At 42.9% G+C, this 19,513-nt stretch overlaps 1 protein-coding gene across 1 annotated transcript in view; it reads right to left on the bottom strand.

The window, feature by feature from the left end:
• The window catches only part of igdcc4 (immunoglobulin superfamily, DCC subclass, member 4), a 175,060-nt gene that overhangs the window by 67,341 nt on the left and 88,206 nt on the right, over positions 1 to 19,513 (bottom strand). The window contains exon 4 of the mRNA XM_084084298.1: positions 8,618 to 8,751. Within this exon, the coding sequence (XP_083940424.1) occupies positions 8,618 to 8,751 (134 nt within the window). The remainder of the gene's footprint in view (positions 1 to 8,617; positions 8,752 to 19,513) is intronic.

The following is a 19,513-nucleotide window of genomic DNA, read 5'->3' as shown; positions in this document are numbered from 1 at the left end:
TTTCCATAGCCCAAGTGGACGGGGCGGTCGGTTGCTACTGGTTGCATCTGTGATTGGTTGATGGACCGTTTTTATTTAGCAAGTTAGCTGGCCAGCTAGCAAAAAAGCTATTTCACCACGTCTTTAATGAGGCCAGGAGTGCTGCAATCTCCTGCCCAGTAGCGAGCTGGGCCAAAAGGCTTGTGCACTTTAATGCATGCAGATGCATTAGTGTCACTGCCAGTGTTAAGTAAATATGGCCTTCATGACCAGAAGCAAAGGAGGGTAAGGTAAGGTAAGGTAAGGTAAGGTAAGGTAAGGTAAGGTAAGGTAAGGTAAGGTAAGGTGGCAAAAATCCTGAACACCCTAAGCAAATTGTCTCTGTCGGGTGGAAACCAAAACTGTTACTTTTCAGGATTCAAATTTAATTTACTTTTGTGTGACGCTGTAGAGTGATAAAGTAGGACGTCAATTCAAGAAAAAGATAAGAGGAGATAAGAGGTGTCTGCCCGACAGCGGCAAAATTTACATGTCCCAGTGCCTGGAATCAGACCTTGTGGGTCATGCCTTGAGGGTCAGAGTTACCTCAGCCTTTCCTCTTCATACAATAAACAATAAACCTTATGTCATGGAGGTTTTCCCAGCCAATTTAGAGCGCTGTGTTTAAAATCAATACGAGGCAACCTTTTTAACTAAAGACTAAGAAAAACGGCGTGTCAGATGCTTTTGACAGAGCTATAAACAAGGCAGCCGCACACGTGACTGCTGTCAAAAGAAAATTTACAGCCAGCCTACTGTATGGTGCAGCCAGCCCCCAGTATCACGAACAGTACAGTAGCTCCCTGCAGAAGTAAATCGTCTCTGTGCTCTGGAAAACTCATATGTCCAAAACCGTTACTTTTAAGGATTCAAATAAGAAAAAATGCAAAAGTACCTTCGCGTCGTGTTTCGAGCTTGCGGATCTGCTACTTTTGATGCTTTTGTGTGATGCTGTAGTCAAGTGTGATCAAGTAGGACGTTAATTTACGGGGGAAAAAACACAAAACATGGAGATAAGAGGTTTCTGCCCGACAGCAACGAAATGCTGCTGTGGTCTTGGCCTGAAGCCAGATAGCATAATCATACCTCAATTGAGAGTTATATTAATTAGAAAAGTCTGCAGCCGGGAATTAATTAAGAGTTTACAAAAAATGGTAGCTTCGCGGCCCAGCCTGGGGATAGGATGATCGTTATGTAGGTCACTGGGATCACACCGCTGCACACCAGTGGTGGAAGAAGTACTCACATGTTTGTTTTTTTCACAGTAAAAGTAACAATGTAGAATTACTCTGTTACGATTAAAAGTCCTTTGTACTTGACTAAAAGTACAAAAGTATTGGCATCAATATGTATTTTTGTTGTACCAAAGTAAAAGCACTCATTATGAATGGCCCATTAAATAATCGTTTTTCAAAATATTTCAAAAATGTGTCTGGCCAAGCTCACAACACGTCACATCGCAACTTGTGAACTTCTGGTAGATCTGGCGAGCTTGTAGATCAAAAAGCATATGCAAAGCATAAAATACGGCTTAAACACTCGATTTGTGAAATAAATTGGCTTTTACAGCAGTTCCCAGAGACATGGTCGGTTCATGTGCAGCTTGGGGCTGTACAAACAGACACAATTTAGAAAATAGATAGCGGAGAATCACTTTTCTATTAGATTCTGACAAGTCCCGGAAAAGGCCAGTAGTCAACGCGTTGGCAGCGTGCCCCCTCTAATGTGACGGCCGCGATACAGGTCGCTCCAACGAACTGCAGCGGCCCATAAGGTATCTAGGATTCTATATCTATGTGTTACACATCCAGAATATACACCAGCATACAGGAAATGACATCTGTGTTTTGTACTAATATTCAAAATCTACAAAGTAACTAGTAACTTACGTTTTCAAATAATTGTAGTGGAGTAAAAGTACAATAGATGTACAGTACTGTAGTGGAGTAGAAGTAAACGTATTGGATCATGGAAATACTCCAGTAAAGTAAAAATTCCTCAAAAGTGTATTTGAGTAAATGTACTTAGTTACTTAAGACCACTGCAGATTTTTCACAGTCTAATGTTTGGCAGGTATGTCCGAGTGTGAAGAGGGAGCACGCTGGCTCACTTCCATGTATGTGAGGGTGAGTAGCGGACAGCACTGTTAAAACACAGGAGGTGAGCCAAGGGTCCAGCAATGATGGGCATGCACTTGGAAACAAGAGAAGACATAGGGTCCTATTCAGGACCACATGCCCGCCCCTACTACCGTTAAATAGGGAGAATTGGAGCTGCGCACCCCCTATATGTTATTCTAGCACCTGCTAGCACCTGCGCTCCCCGTCCCCCATTATGCCGACGCCGTTAGTTGCGCGTGGAGGTGTGCCCGTGGGCGTGTTGTTGCTATCTCCCCCACATTGCCATTCTCAACCCACACATGGGTACGGCTTGGGGAGGGGGGATAGTGGATTCTAAAAGCACCCGCCCGTTTCTCAAACCACCCGCCAAGTGCACACAGACACTGCAATGGCTTTGTGCGTTGGATCATGAGCCCTGTTGCCATTCAGCCTTGAGAAATAAGCAACCGCATCTATGAAAACAAAAAGAAGCAACTATAAGGCCACATGAGCACTTCAAACTACTAACTAGAGCTTTCATATCCCCTAAATATTTTAGCCCGGCTTGACAAATAATTGACAAATTAGACCCAGCCCAGCCCGTTTTCTAAAGAAGCTTAATTGCTGCATTAAATCTTGGTAATTCGTTAAGAACAGGGGTCATTCCACCCTATTCCAAAAGTCTATTTTATTTAAAAAACAGCTTGGAGCAAATAGGGCTATATAAATATATACACTGCCCCATAACCATTTTAAGAATGATATTCGGTTATTATACGAAATATACTTTTAATTGAGATATTTTCGTTTTTTCCGTATTGCTGTCTGTCTTAATAAAATCATGCTTTCAGCAAGCAAAATAAGCAGTAGGCTACAAAACAGTTCGGATTACTTTGTTTGATGGGAAAGAGTTTTCGTTGCCACTGTCGCAAAAATTGCTTGCTCAGGGTGGGATTGTGGGTCTCTTCTCTACATGTAAAGTGTCTTGAGACAACTTGTTGTGATTTGACACTATAATAAAATTGAATTGAATTGAATTGACATCCAATGTTACCTCGTACTGCCGCTGCCTGCTCTTGTCATTTGAAGAAATAATCCAATATATGCATTTTGTCATCGCATCGCACACTGCTCTACACACTCTGCACAGACACAAGCACGCAGAGATTTAGCTATTTTATGGATAGATATAGGCTATTAGATGTCATTAATTTATTTACCGCAATATTTCACCCGCGGTTTATCCGATATTAATTAATAACTATATTTGATTGACCCGAACCCACCCAAACCGCGGATCGCAGCAATGTGTCTGGGTTTGAGAGGATATGATTGATGTAAACTTAAAGTGTAGCTCTGTTCGGGATTACTGAACAAAGGTGGATGATGAAAGATAACGGGGACAATATGGATGTATAAGTTAACTTTAACTGCGTCACTTCAGAGGAAACTATGGAGCAACTTCACACCCCTGTTTACACACCCCTGGAATCCATTAGAATGGTGGAAATAGAACAATAACAGCCAAAGTGAGTACATATAGACCTTTCCTAAAACTGTTCCATTTATTATACCCACTAGACCATACCCGGTGAAGGGCGCAGGCGAAAGTAGTTGCAAAGTTGGGGTTAATGCACGTCCTGTCGCGCGGTTTCTCCCCCGCGCGCGCCCCGTTGTGGCGCCCCCCTATTTTGGGGTACCAAAAGCGTGGGACAAAAAAATCCAAAAGTGAAAAAGAAAAAAGAAAAAAATGCAACATTTCTTTTTTATTTTCCTGGGGGTCCCCGCGCACCCCTGTGGAACATGACGGACCCCTTCGCCTGTTTTTTTAATATTATAGGAGGGTGTTGTGATGTATTTCATATCCTACTATCCTACTATCCTACTATAATTCTAGTAACCTCTGTAGTGGTAGGTGAAGCTACCCGGTTCTCCTCAGTGGCTGGACCAATTGCTCTGATTTTGCACACAGCCATTGACCATTACCATCTCAATTTAACTGTGAAGCCCATTTTTCAATTTCATCAAATCTCAGCTTCTTATTAGCGTTTATGTGTCAAACAATGTCGCCTCCCGGGTTGCCAGATCCTGTGCGTATATCCCCCCACGGATGCGTCGACCGGGTATGGTCTAGTAAATGTAATTTCAGTAATGCATTGAAGCTGGTATTGAGGCGGTACTAAAAGAGGCGGTACTAAAAGAGTATTTGTAGTAGTAGTATTTACTCATTTGAAGTACTCTTAAGTATTGTTACTCAATGTATTTTCTTGAAAGTGTTTTTAATGACTTTATTAGCTTTAAAGTTTTTTTTACAGATTTTTAAGTATTTTTACTGTTCTTATCAACTTTTAGGTATGTGTAGTGTATTCATCAATCTTTAAGTGTTTTTACTCTTTTTTTCAACTTTTCAGTACTTTTAAGTATTTGTACTCATGTTGAGTACTCTGAAGTATTTTTACTCAAGGTATTTGAGTATTCTCTCCGTCCCTCTCTCTCTCTCTCCCCATCTCCCTATTTTCAGAACGCATCACGAGGCGTTGTGAGCTTGTAGATCAGCTATTTTCACAACGCATGGCGACGCGTTGTGAGTTGATGATGCAACCTTTATTGTGAAGGAACGACTGGAAGAACGTTCATACAGGTTGTTGATAAGATGTTTAACGTAGCTGTTAGCCGTAGCATGCTAATTGCTAACGCTACCCAGTTGCAAATTTGGGGTTAATGCACGTCCTGTCGCGCGGTTTCTCCGCCGCGCACGTCCCCGCGCGCCCCCCCCCCCCCCCCGGCCCGCGGTCACCCCTCCCCACGGGCGTATATATATATATATATATATCAGCACGGAGAATGGCGTAGGCATGTTACTCGCCCGGCCCGGGCCGTCTGGTCATGTGTTTACTTTCCACAGAAAGAATTGTAGACGTAGTCAGAGAGTGGGCGGGGTCTCGGTGTTGCCATGTCGGCGTACTGTAAGCGCTGTAGGGCCAATGTTGGTGGTATAGGGTTCGTTTGGTTTGGCCTCGTTTTCATAGACCTCGCTGCTTGTTTCTCTCGCGAAACCTGGCACACAACGACGCATGCGCAGTTTGATCGGAGACCCAAGACCCCATCCACCCACCCACCGTCAGGTTACTAGAATTATAGTAGGATGTGCTACTGTATGTCAGTGTACCACCGCCCAGCCCTGTGGTCGACCAGCTGGAGGTCCATGGGTGCCTGTAGGAGCGTTGTGGCAACATGATGTAATTAATTATTTGGGAGCAGCCGGTGTGTACCAATAGTATAAATATTTTAAATGGCTTTAAGTTTCATAATATTCCGGATCTGACTAATATGACACGCTTATTGTTAACACAATAGGCTACAAATTAATATAAAAATGTATTTGGATAAATAAAATAAAAAAGAAGGAAAACAAGCCCAATGTGGCTTATAATAATCAGACCAGGCAACAGTGCAGAGGGGGAGATAGGCTAGAGCATATATTGGATCGGGGATGACGGCGGATGACGGCTAGCGCAGTCTTCTCTTAAAGGCAATGGCTTCTGGCACGGTGATTGGTTTTATCATTGTAACGCCCAAACCACACCTATGCATAATGTAACGGGGAGCGCAGGTGTTTTGCGGGGCGGGGGAGTACCACAGAATACCAAATTTTGCGGAGCAACGCCTCTTGCCTAGTCCGCACTCCGAAACTAGCGGTTTGCTCCAAGTGGTCCCTGAATAGGACCCATACTGTGTAGTGGGTGGATGAGGGTGGCGATGCGGGGATTGAAAGATGAATGTGGGGTGTGTGTGTGTGTGTGTGTGTGGGGGGGGGGGGGTCTTATTTCAATACTTCCCTCATGGTGAGAGGGGAAGCCCACCTTCAGTCTTACTGAAGGTGGGCCTGAGCAGATGTAGGCCTACAAGCTTGGAGCATGGCGCGAAGTGATGCGCTGTGACCTTGTAGAGTAGATCTTCTATTTTTGCCTATATGTGAGGTTTGGACCCCCCCACCCATTGCACCCCCCCAACCCTGCGCTGTGATTTATTTAACCTTTATTTAACCAGTAAAACACATTGAGACAGAGTCTCTTTTACAAGTGGGAACTGGCCAAGGGGCAGATTAAAAAATTCCACATCACTGCTAAAACAAACAGTACAAATCAGTACAACAGTAATATTAATACATCCATGACTCACAGGAACCTTAAAACAAATCTCCTAGTGAAACTAAAACATTTTTTATTACTCAGCTCAAACCAAACCAAGTAACCTACCAGGAAACTAATCAAATTATTACATGTAGCAATTCATAGAATTTTACCCACATGTACAATGACATAATTTCTCCTTTTTTTTTTTTTTTAGACATCCAAACAATTACAGGTATGAGCAAGTTTCTCAACAATGAAACTTTTAAACCTTCGCACAGAGATAAGTGTGGCAAGTTTCAAACTCTTTTGGAGGTCGTTCCAAGCCCAAGGACCATGAAAAGCAAGGCATTTTTTGCCCACCTCAGATGAAAAACCCGGGATTACACAACGTATCCATGCATTAGATCTGAGATTGAGGCCATTTTTTACCACCTCAAATTTTGAGGAGATATAAGTGGGGAGAATTCCACCCAAGATTGCCTTATAGATGAAAGTGTACCAATGCTGCTGCCTACGGGCACCTAGGGAGAACCAGCCGACTGCTGCATACAGAGTACAATGATGAGTCCTAAAGGGTAAGTTAGTTACAAATCTCAATGCCGAATGGTACAATGGATCCAAACTGGCCAATGTAGTGGGACAAGCAAACCTATAGATGGCGTCACCATAGTCTAGCTGGGACAAGAACAGACCAGCAACCAGTTTTTGGCGAGCTGCTCGGGCAAAGCATGCCTTCAATCTATAGAAGAAACCTATAGTAAATTTCAATTTCTTGCTCAGAGCATCTACATGCAGTTTGAAATTTAAATGCTTATCTAGCCAGAACCCAAGATATTTATAATTATCCACCCACTCAATGGATGTTCCGTCCAGAGTGGTGATACTTAAAGGGGCAGGAGAAGCACGTGGCGTAAACAGGATGGCCTTAGTTTTCTTTCCATTTAGTAGCAGTTTACTTTTGTGTAGCTCCTGCTGCAAGGCAATGAAATCAATAGACAAATTTGCTACAGCCAATTCCATTGTTGGCGCACATGTATACAGAACCGTGTCATCCGCATACATGTGGTACCTAGAGTGCTGTGATTGATTACAAATATTGTTTATGTATACAAGAAAAAGTAAGGGACCTAAAATGGAGCCCTGAGGAACTCCCTTGTCCATGGCTACAGGCTCAGACAAAGTGTCTCCCAATTTGACGCATTGTGTTCGGCCAACCAAGTAACTCTTAAACCAATGTGTCACCTTTTGACTCATACCTACATTAGAGAGTCTACTTAGCAAGATAGAATGATGGACAGTATCAAAAGCCTTAGTTAGGTCGATAAATAGAGCAGTGCAAACTAATTTGTCATCCCAGGCATCCTTGATGTCATCCAAAACATTAAGGCATGCCGTGACCGTACTGTGTTTTGCTCTAAAACCAGATTGCATAGCATTTAGAATCACATGCGCTTCCAAGAAGTGTTTTACTTGCACTGATACCTGAGCTTCAAGAATCTTAGATAAGGCAGAAAGATTAGAAATTGGCCTATAATTGTTTACATCCAGGGGGTCACCAGCCTTGAGGAGGGGTGAGACATACGCTTGCTTCCATTTAGCCGGTATGTTTTGCGATACTAGAGAAAGGTTTAGAATGTCTGTTAACGGTTCTGCTATAACTGACGCCGCTATTTTTAGCAAATAGGGGTCAAGGCCATCAGGACCGGGAGACTTTTTCGGATCTAAAGAGATGTGATTGGCCACCATTGTACCCCCCTAACCCTGCACCGTGATTGGCCACCATTGTACATCGGTTGACTCTATTCAGGACTGTGATTGGCTAGTGAAACACATGACACATGTGCATAGCTATAAATAGGACTAAGCACTTAAAGAAAACACATTTATGTTTTTTTTTAAGTGAATCACACATTGTGGGTGGAAAGGGTATTAAAGTACTTACTTCAGAAATATTACTTTTCTTTAAGTCAACCTCTATCTGCCGTGTCTGCCGTGTCAGTGATGACCACTGTGACCACACCGCCCACTTCACACTGGGTGTGATTTTTTTAATATAGCCAATGTATACATATAAATATAGTAGTGAAAATAGGAGATCTACAAGCTCAGGACGCGTTGTAGAGCTTGTAGGATCAGCTCTTTTCACAATTTTAAAACCCGTCCAAAACTGTTACTTTTAAGAATTCAAATTCAAGCAAAAGTAGCAGATGTACAAGCTTGTGGTTCTGCTATTTTTGATGCTGTTTTGTGTGACGCTGTTGTATGAACAAGTAGGGCGTTCATTTACAAAGAAACACAAAAAAAAGTTTGAATATGGAGATAAAAGGTTTCTGCGACGATAGCCCAGTGCCCCAGTGCCTATACCTGTGGTGACGGTGAGCCTGGCCTCTTGGCTGAGGCTGGTCCTGGCGGTGTTGGCCGCTACACAGCGGTACGCCCCCTCGTCCTCCTGGGCTACACCCAGGATCTGGAGCACCCCGTTGGGCAGGGAGATGAACCTGGTACACACAGGGCAGGAGAGGAGGGCAAACGGAGAGAAAAGGACAAAGCAAAGGCACATTAACCACTGAAGATTGAGGGGTATGAAATGGTAGTGTTAGACATATTGTATTAAGTATAATAAAGGGGATATACTAGAGGGTAGGGCTGAACCGGACCCTTCTACTACCCTAGCCTTGGGTTCCATAAAAAACAAACAAAACAAAAAAAAGGAATCTACTACCCCCTTTTTTTAATTCTTGCCTATAATGAAATAGGCATGCCAGATGAAAAAGGAAATAGATAGATAGTGGAAAAAACAAAGGCAACATGAAATTAGTTGAATTTTGTGGAAGCAACCAAGGACAGTAAACAAGGACACATCGTCTCTGTCGGGTGGAAACCTCATATGTCCAAAACTGTTACTTCTCAGGATTCAAATTCAAATAAAGCAAAAGTAGCCGATCTACAAGCTGCTACTTTTTATGCAAGTAGGGCGTTAATTTAGGATAAAAACTCAAAAAGTTTGAATATGGAGATGAGAGGTTTCTGCCCGACAGCGACGATATACAGTAGACACGTGGGTGCGCCCGGCCGCAAAAGCAAGAGCAGAGCATGGGAGAGAGAATGAGGGGATGAGTGGGATTAGTGCTGTGAGACATCAAACAACACTCATCTCCCTCTTTGACTCATGCTGTGTCCTCAGACACTCAGACACCTCCACACTCCGTCTTCAGGAAAACCAATTCCGCAACGGGGTTGAAATTACTGTCTGCATTCAGCAGGAGGCTGAGATGGAGAAAATGGCAGCGGGAGGAATGAAAGGCAAAGGTTGTTTGCCTGGCGCAGACACGTACAGTCAAACTGGGTCAGAGATAATAAAGACAGTAAGACTAGAGAAAGCCCAGAGGGATGGGTACGCCACTGCCGACCATGTACTGTAGGGACCAGTGGTGGATGAAGTACTCAGAAGTACTTTTCTCTTAAGTAAAAATGTAGCAGTACCACAAAATAAAATGTAAAAGAAAATACTCTGTTACAAGTACAAGGCCATGCATTCAAAATGTTACTTGAGTGAAAGTGCAAAAGTACTGGCATCGAATTATCCTTAAAGTACAAGAAGTAAAAGCGCTCATTATTGCCGAATGTCCCATTTCACAAAATCTAAAACCTCACAACATGCATCATGACCTGTTGTGAGTTTGCAGGTCAGCTATTTTTGAGTAGAGGAAGTATAAAATAGGGTTTACTTGGTTAATGTACGTTCCGTAGTAATAATAATCTAAACTAGATAAAGTGCTCCTCGGAGCACAGGTCTCCGCCAGGTCAGATACGTTATTGTGGCCTCCTGGTGGCGCTATAATAGGCCAATGTGAAAAGGGTGCCATTTATTCTTAGGTCGTTCACGGCAATCGGACACTGCATTCATGATTTGAAGCATTTTGTTCCAAAAATGTGTTTTGCTAAATTAGACCTGCTGGTGGCGCTATAACAGGCCAATGTGAAAAGGGTGGCATTTCTTCCTCGGCCTAGTGGGAATGTGCGTGTGAAATTTCACGGAAATCGCACGCTGCGTTCATGGTTTGAGGCAGTTTGTTCAAAACGGACCAATCCTGCAAACTTTGGATGGCAACCTTAACCAATAAGGATGGAATATGGGAAATTGGACAGATCAGGGTTGATCACATGACTATAGAGATACTGTGTACCGATTTGCATGACGTTTGGTTAAAAACTGTAGGAATAATGTGAAAAAAATGGGTTTTGCACAAATCGGCACTATAACAGGCCCATGTGAAAAATTTGAGGCAGAGGTTCTGAATTGGCATCCAGGGAGTGTGTGTGCACAGTTTCGCAGCGACCGGGCCAACGGTGCCGGAGATTTGGTGGTAACACACGGACACACGGACACACGGACGGACACACGGACGGAGGGTAAAACATACTCTCTCGCCATGCCTTACGGCCTGGCGGAGACAATAAAGGAACTTGGAATTAAAGTTGCCAAGTAATTGTAATGGAGGAAGGGGCGCAGCCATGGGTGGGCCTGGGTGGGCCGTGGCCCACCCACATAGAGAGCTGGCCCACCCAATCGATTTTACAAAAAATAATAATTTGGGGAATTATTTTTTTTACATTTTTTTATAATTAATTTTTGGATAAAAAAAAAAATCGGTAAAATCAGGCAAAAATAAGAATTAAATAACATAACCCTAACCCAACCCTAAAACCGAAATAAAGTAACAAAAAAACGCCCCAAAACGCCCAATATCCGCACAATAACCGCGCACGTGTGCATGCATGCCCACCAGCTCCTGCTCAGGCCCAGCCAATACTAGCGTTCTGGTTGCGCCACTGAATGGAGGGGGAAAAAAGTACAATATTTGCCTCAGAGATGTAGTGGAGTATAAAGTATTGAAAAATGGCCATGCTCAAGTAAAGTAAAAGTACCTCAAAATTGTACTTAAGTACTAGTACTTGAGTAAATGCACTTAGTTATTTTCCACCGCCTAGACAGGACAGAAGGCGGTTTATCTCTCGGGTGGAATTACAGGCTAATTTGTCAATATTTGCAGTATAGGGCCTGCAACGCAACGCAACACATCTCTCTCTCTCTCTCTCTCTCTCTCTCTCTCTCTCTCTCTCTCTCTCTCTCTCTCTCTCTCTCTCTCTCTCTCTCTCTCTCTCTCTCTCTCTCTCTCTCTCTCTCTCTCTCTCTCTCTCTCTCTCTCTCTCTCTCTCTCTCTCTCTCTCTCTCTCTCTCTCTCTCTCTCTCTCTCTCTCTCTCTCTCTCTCTCTCTCTCTCTCTCTCTCTCTCTCTCTCTCTCTCTCTGACAGGTCAGGTTCCGGTCGCTCGCTCACTCACGGACTGAAGGCATGTCCCCCAGGGCCCTGGCATTCAACAGCCAGACCATAATAACCTTACCACCTCTATCACAACCTATTAATCCCACAGACATGTGATCAGCCACAGACAGGAGAGAGAGAGAGAGAGAGACAGAGTGAGTATAAAGCTACCCTTGCCTACATGTATAAGTATTTCTGACAACAAAGCATTGTGTGCTTTTGCAAGCTAGTTTTTCTTTTCAAGTTGCAATGTGACACAGCTCTGTTTACTCATGTCTTGAGTATATCAAGCTACCCTTGCCTGCACATACCTAACAAGTATATATATTATCGCTGTCGGGAACTTTTTGTATTTTTCCGTACATTAACACCATACTTGACCATCCTACAGTGTCACACAAAAGCATCAAAAGTAGCAGATCCACAAGCTCGAAACGTGGCACAAAGTGGCCCGTTTTGAGCTTGTAGATCTGCTACTTTTGCAATGACACAGCTCTGTCTACACAATTCTTTATTGTACATTTTTCATTGTACATACATTTCTGAGTGTTGACTATTTACTTTGGCAATGCATTGCCAGACAGACAGTGTGAGAGAGAGAGAGAGAGAGAGAGAGAGAGAGAGAGAGAGAGAGAGAGAGAGAGAGAGAGAGAGAGAGAGAGAGAGAGAGAGAGAGAGAGAGAGAGAGATTTATTCAAATTACAATTCAATAAATTGCTGCTAGTTGTAACAGAGGTTTTATACCAAGTGAATGCAAAACATCTAAATACTGGTGTCAACTTTCAAAAGTGTATACCAAGCTAACCTCTCCTATATGGACGTATAACCTTTTCTGAGAGAAAATGTAACATTTTTATTACACTTTTATTTGCAATATTTATTTGTAAATAAATTGTTTTGTTCCACTTTTGCTTTGGCGAGAACTAGGAAAATCTCTAAAACGTCTGTCCTTATGTGTCCCTGCTAAACCCTACAGTGTCCCCACAAGCCCTCATGTCAGCCCAGCCTAACAGAGACAGATAGTACCATCACATCACGCACCCCAGCATCCCCTCGCCCTGAGGCAGCCACAGCACTACAGCCATGGGTGCTCCACAAAGGTCTTTGCCTGTGTCCACAGGCTGATTGTCTGCCAGTAAATCTTAATGTAGGGCTGGGCGATATGACTGCAAATCAATCTCACCATTATTTCAAACTTTTGCCTCTATTACGATTTATGAAGAAAAAAAGAAAGAGAAGAGAAAAAATAGCAGAACTTGCACCTCGACTTTTAGCTATTAGCTATAGTGGGTGGGTTTTGGACAAACTTGATTTTCTTACCTTAATAGTCATAAATACTATATGCTTCCAGTCGCTAGTTTAAAGTCTTCTTTCAATCATCATGATATGCGTTTTGGTAAATTATGGTCCCATTTATTTTTATTTGCCCTAGGAGGAGCGGGATGATTTGATTGACAAGCTACCCGACCAATAGCATTAATTTCCGGTTGCTTAGATATGACGCGATATGACGCCAAATAGAAAAATGGTGGATTTGAAATCGTTGAAAAATAGGCTTCATTTACGGTCTGTAGAAACCAATGGTGTCACTCTGTCCATTCTTTTCTACGGTCTATGGGTTAATCAGACAAATCTATTCGATTTTTTTCTGTGTTGATTAACTGATGCATAAGAACATATATAACATATAAAACATATATAACAGAACATAAAAAAACATATATTCAAAAAAAGAAAGCTTCTCGATTAACCTACAAATTATGTTAGTTATTGGTTCTAAATATCGGTTTCAATATATTTTCGGTTAATTTCCCCAGCCTTATCTTAAAGTGGTTAACATGTAGCTAACGCTATGGTCACTCTTGTAAGGGAAAAGTAAAGGACTTGGAGAGGGAGAGAGAGAGAGAGAGAGAGAGAGAGAGAGAGAGAGAGAGAGAGAGAGAGAGAGAGAGAGAGAGAGAGAGAGAGAGAGTGAGAGAGAGTGAATGAAATGAAATGGTCTATACCCTCATCATTTGTTCATCTTTATGAGAAGCCATTATCAGTGTTCATGGTGTGAAAAGCCCTTATAGAGTGCAGACAGAGTGAGGGTCACAGGCAGCTATGTAGCCATTAGTGCAGTAATAAGACCAGAGAAGAATTTCACATCGCCAGGGCCAGAGCACGGCCACAGGGAAAAGTCAATAGCTATAAGTAGGCCAGCAAATGAGAATGGGGTTCGTGAGACAAACCCATGGCCGTTGTGTATTTTTCATACCATCCTTAACCCCCTCCAAGGTGCAAAGCCATAAAAGCTCCATCTCACATCATTATTTCGAAGCTCAATGAATGCATCGTATATCGTCTGTCGGGTGGAAACCTCATATGTCAAAAACTGTGACTTTTCAGGATTCAAATATAAAAAAATAGTACGAGTGCCACGCTATGAGCTTGTAGATCTGCTATTTTTATTATGTTTAGCTAAAATAAAAAATGGCACAGTTGCGTTCCCGAATTGAATGGGTTAATATGGAGATAAGAGGTTTCTGCCCGACATAAATTATCTGTGCCCCTATTTCATCAGTGTGTTTGAACCAGTGGTGGAAGAAGTACTCAGATTTGTTTGTTTCAATCAAGTAAAATAGCAATACCACAATATTAAAATACTCTGTTTTACTTGTAACAGAATATTTTGTCCTGTATTTAAAATGTTACTTGAGTAAAAGTACAAAAGTATTGGCATCAAAATATACTTACAGTACCAAAATAAAAGCTATATTTTTCCCCCCCAAAATAGCTGATCTACAAGCTCACAATACGTTGTGACGCAAAGTGTTGTGAGCTATAGTCTTCGAATAATTGTAGTGGATTCAAAAGTAGAATATTTGCCTCTGAGATGTAGAATAGAAGTATGAAGTGTTCAAGTACAGTAAAGTGCAGTATAAGTACCGGTACCGCAAAATTGTACTTAAATACAGTACTTGAGTAAAGGTACTTAGTTACTTTCCACCACAGGTCTGAACAACATATCCTCTATCACTGTGATTTCATTTCAGCCACAGATTTGCAGACTTATTGCACACATAATGTATTAACGGACCTGAGTTGCAACTGCACTTGCCACGCTCTCGTTTCCTTCACCAAATCTCTTTAATGGAAATAGCCGATCTACAAGCTAATGGTCCCCCTCGAACAGGGGGTGTTGCGGTTCAAGTGGTTAAAGTACAAACATGCACAGATTCTCCAAAATATTCTATAGATTTTAGACAAAATGATGATCAACAGTGATTATGAGTTGATCTGACCATGTTGATTGTGTTAATGCTGTCACTGTCTTCATTGCTGGGCTTTTTAGAAACGATGTGAATACGTATAACCTGCTGCTGTCTGCAATCAGAATATTTTACAGTACACACACACACACACACACACACACACACACACACACACACACACACACACACACACACACACACACACACACACACACACACACACACACACACACACACACACACACACACACACACACACCAACCTCTGAATGATCCCTCTGATCGATTACATTTTCATGTGTGAAGCAGGCTGCCAAGCCAACACCTCATTGTGGATGTATAGGTTGTTTACAGATGATGTTGTCATGACAACACCTCATTGTAGATGTATAGGTTGTTTACAGATGATGTTGTCATGACACCACCTCATTGTGGATGTATAGGTTGTTTACAGGTGATGTTGCATGTCTGAGCTGCTGAGGTACAAACGTCAAACGCTGTTCAAGTAAACATAGAATCAGCAGGTGAGACATGTCGAGTCATATTGACACACACACAAAAGTGTGCGTGAATAAAAAAAGACTGTTGAACAAGGCCTGAACACCGCCTGTTGCCAGGCTAGATAGACAGTTTTTTTCTCATAGGATTATGCTCCTTCGCGTGGATTTGTTCCCTATGCAGACTACTGTGTGGATTTTACCTTTCTTTTTGGATTACCATGTGGATTTTACCTTTTATTACCTCATGCAGTCTATGTCACTTGCACATAAGACTATACCTACCTATACTGTACCTAATGTACTTCACCCCCCCCCCCCCACACACACACACACACACACACACACACACACACACACACACACACACACACACACACACACACACACACACACACACACACACACACACACACACACACACACACACACACACACACACACATTTTCCCTGAAAACTTGCACAAAACATTTCACCCACTTCTTTACACACGTAAGCCTGTGATGTGACAATCAAAGTGATTCTGATTCGGAAACACTACAGTACATGGCCTCAGTAAGAAACGGTTCAATGATGACTGGCAATGAGCCAAACAAGCTATTAAAGCTGCATAGCTCCATATTTTTCACAGCCACAAGTCTCTGAAAATAACATGTAATGGAGGTTTCTTTGGGACATAACACTACCGACCAAAGTGAGCACAGGCTGGCCATGTTTTATCACTTTCTAAATAATTTTCTAAATCTGACCCAACTCTTTGCCTACATTACATTACAGTCATTTAGCAGACGCTTTTATCCAAAGCGACTTACAATAAGTGCATTCAACATAGGTAGGCAAGAAAACTACTAATCACCAGAAGTCTTAAGTGCATTCTCTTCTAAAACAAGCAACTAAGAGCATACCTAGTGCTAAGGTAAAAAGTGCAATATATCAGCTACCTACTTTCTTAAACAGATGAGACAAATAGGAAAATCCAATGAGCAAGAGCTAAAACAAATATGTGTATCAAATAAACAAGATCCAATAAAACAAGAGCTCATACAATAATTGACAGCAAGTAGGCAAGGTTAAGAGGAAGGGTCAGGGTAGTGTTTCCTGAAGAGGTGGGTTTTCAGCCTGCGGCGAAAGATGGGCAGTGACTCTGCTGTCCTGACATCAGTGGGGAGTTCATTTCACCACTGTGGGGCCAGAACAGAGAAAAGCCGTGACCGTGTAGATCGGCCAGAAGGACCTCTGAGTGACAGGGCAACCAGTCGCCCCGAGGCGGCAGACCGAAGTGGTCGTGGACAGGGGTGTAAGTCTTGACCATAGCCTGGAGGTAAGAAGGAGCTGTTCCTGTGCCTAAGACTCCCCAATCTGATCCTAGATCTGTTGAAAGACCTCATCGCCTCCCTGAGGTTTTGTTTGACCAGTATACACCAGGGGAGCTGACACAATAGTGAGTCAACCCATTGCAACATCCCTGGTTTGATTCCAGTTGGACACCTGTCTTGCAAGTACTTTGGCTTCAGTTTCTGTTTAAATCTAAATAAAAGAACATTTTAAAGTGGAAAATGGTTGCAGGCTTGAGTTCTGCTAATTAATGATGACATTGTGCATTGTCTGCCGCGGAATGGTTTAACAATAACCAGTCCAGTTTTTAAACATGCTTTATTCATTATTCAAATCTAATTTGTCTCCTGTGTTCTAAATGGGCTTACTGTAAATTGCTAGAGATATTGGTGATTTCAGTTCATGCCAACAGGTGGATCTGACAGGCCAAGCCTACTGCAGGACACCCCGTTTAGAGGCTGATGAAACACTAGAGCAACTTGTGGTTTAATGTTTAAACAAACTGCAGTATACTCTGGATCAAATGCTGCCTCTCTCTTCTTTCATAACACTAACTAACCTATTTCTGCTAAATGCCACGAGTAGCTGAAAAGACAACAGACAGAAAGAGAGTGAAACACAGACAGACAGACAGACAGACATACAGACAGACAGAGTCAAGCAGGCAGACGAGAGAAGGGAGGGACAGGGGGAGAGAAGGGAGGGACGGGGGGAGAGAAAGGAGGGACAGGGGGAGAGAAGGGAGGGAGAGGGGAAGATAGACAGAAGGAGGCAGGCAGACCCTGGAAGCCCTCGTAACCCAACTGCAGTGTTTAGAGCATAATAGGCACTTCATTCTCACACACAATTCACTTTTAGTTCACAGAAAAGGCTGAAAGATTGGGGTAGGAAAATGTATGCACATGCCAGGCAGCCTATATCGCCCTTTTAACGTATGATTGGAAATGAGGTTATAGAAATAAACAGGAGTTTATTCACTAGGGTTCACTACGTTTGTTTACTAAGTTCAGGCCACAAACATTTGTATTTTTTCTAAGTCTGGGATTCCAGAAGCACACCACACGGTTGTGCAGGTTGATGATGATGATTCCAGGGGAGGGTCTTGATTCTTAGAATCTTGGCTTGGGCGCCCAGGAGGCATGTCCGCTGTTGGATGATGGATTTCCCAGAAAGTATTCAAAACCTAAGGGATTCGATCACAGAACAAAAAAAGACTGGTGGTCGTTCTGGAGTCATTCATATTAAAACCAGAAGAGTGGTAGACGTTCTAGAGCCATTCATATTGGAACCAGAAGAGTGGTAGACGTTCTAGAGTCATTCATATTGGAACCAGAAGAGTGGTAGACGTTCTAGAGTCATTCATATTGGAACCAGAAGAGTGGCAGACGTTCTAGAGTCATTCATATTGGAACCAGAAGAGTGGTAGACGTTCTAGAGTCATTCATATTGGAACCAGAAGAGTGGTAGACGTTCTAGAGTCATTCATATTGGAACCAGAAGAGTGGCAGACGTTCTAGAGTCATTCATATTGGAACCAGAAGAGTGGTAGACGTTCTAGAGTCATTCATATTGGAACCAGAAGAGTGGTAGACGTTCTAGAGCCATTCATATTGGAACCAGAAGAGTGGTAGACGTTCTTGAGCCATTCATATTGGAACCAGAAGAGTGGTAGACGTTCTAGAGTCAGTCATATTGGAACCAGAAGAGTGGTAGACATTCTAGAGTCATTCATATTGGAACCAGAAGAGTGGTAGACGTTCTAGAGTCATTCATATTGGAACCAGACGTTCTAGAGTCATTCATATCGGAACCAGAAGAGTGGTAGACGTTCTAGAGTCATTCAGACTCTAGATGGATGTGAAACTGTTGTTCACAGAAGGATAAAAACAAGCAGTGAGTACAGCGTGGAGAGGGGGGTGTTGCAAGCACCAAGACTCGCCAGGGGTCCCGGCGGCTGAGAGGCGTAAAAGGCAAAAGTACAAATTACAATTAAAGAATATTTTCTGTTTAATGTCATGCATTGCTGTATTTCCAAAAATATAATATCTTCTTATATAAAAAATGGCTTAAGGGAGGACAGGATGGTGGGCTGGCCGGCGGGCTAGAGCACTACTAGGGTAGATGGAGGAACAGCAGCAAAGCTCTGCTGTTGTGATTGTAGTTACGGAATTGGTGCGCTGAATCGCGGGGAGTGAGTGAGAGAGGACTAATGTGCAGTCACGCCCTGGACAACAGTAGTGATGTCACCGCGAGCGGCCCCAAATGAGGCACGACCCTGGGCAGCTGTAGCAGCACGCATTGTGACGAGTAGACAGGTAGGCAGGTAGACAGGCAGACAGGTAGGCAGGCAGACAGGTAGACAGCTAGGCAGGTAGACAGGCAGACAGGTACTGTAAGATGCTTCTAGATGAAATTGAAATGCCGAAGGTTACCGGGTCCAGTTTTACACTCTCAGTTAAGTTTTACTGTGTGCAAACAAACACAGTGGAAAGTGTGCTCTGTGCTGGCCGTGCTCTGCAGCCTGTTGTGTGTGCGCTTACATACACACATACTGTATGCCCACAATCACACACAGATACACACACATTACTAAACAAACCGCACACACGCAACGCACATGTGCACACACACACACACATGCATGCACGCACACACATACACACATGCATGCACACACACGGCTCAAATGTGAATTGTGTGCAGGCTGCAGCTACTGTACACTCAGTGATGTTGTTAAAGTATCTGATCCAAATGCTTCTCGGTCCAAGAAACCGAGAAATCAACGACTGACTGACTGACTGAATGGCTGACTGAGTGAGTATCTTGTTGCGGGGTGAGCCTTTTCATT

This window comes from Gymnoscopelus microlampas (assembly GCF_963454915.1).
Source record: "Gymnoscopelus microlampas genome assembly, chromosome: 1".
NCBI classification, from domain to species: Eukaryota; Metazoa; Chordata; class Actinopteri; order Myctophiformes; family Myctophidae; genus Gymnoscopelus; species Gymnoscopelus microlampas.
The sequence above is the reverse complement of the archived record's forward strand: the minus strand, read 5'-3'. Positions and strand labels throughout refer to the sequence as shown.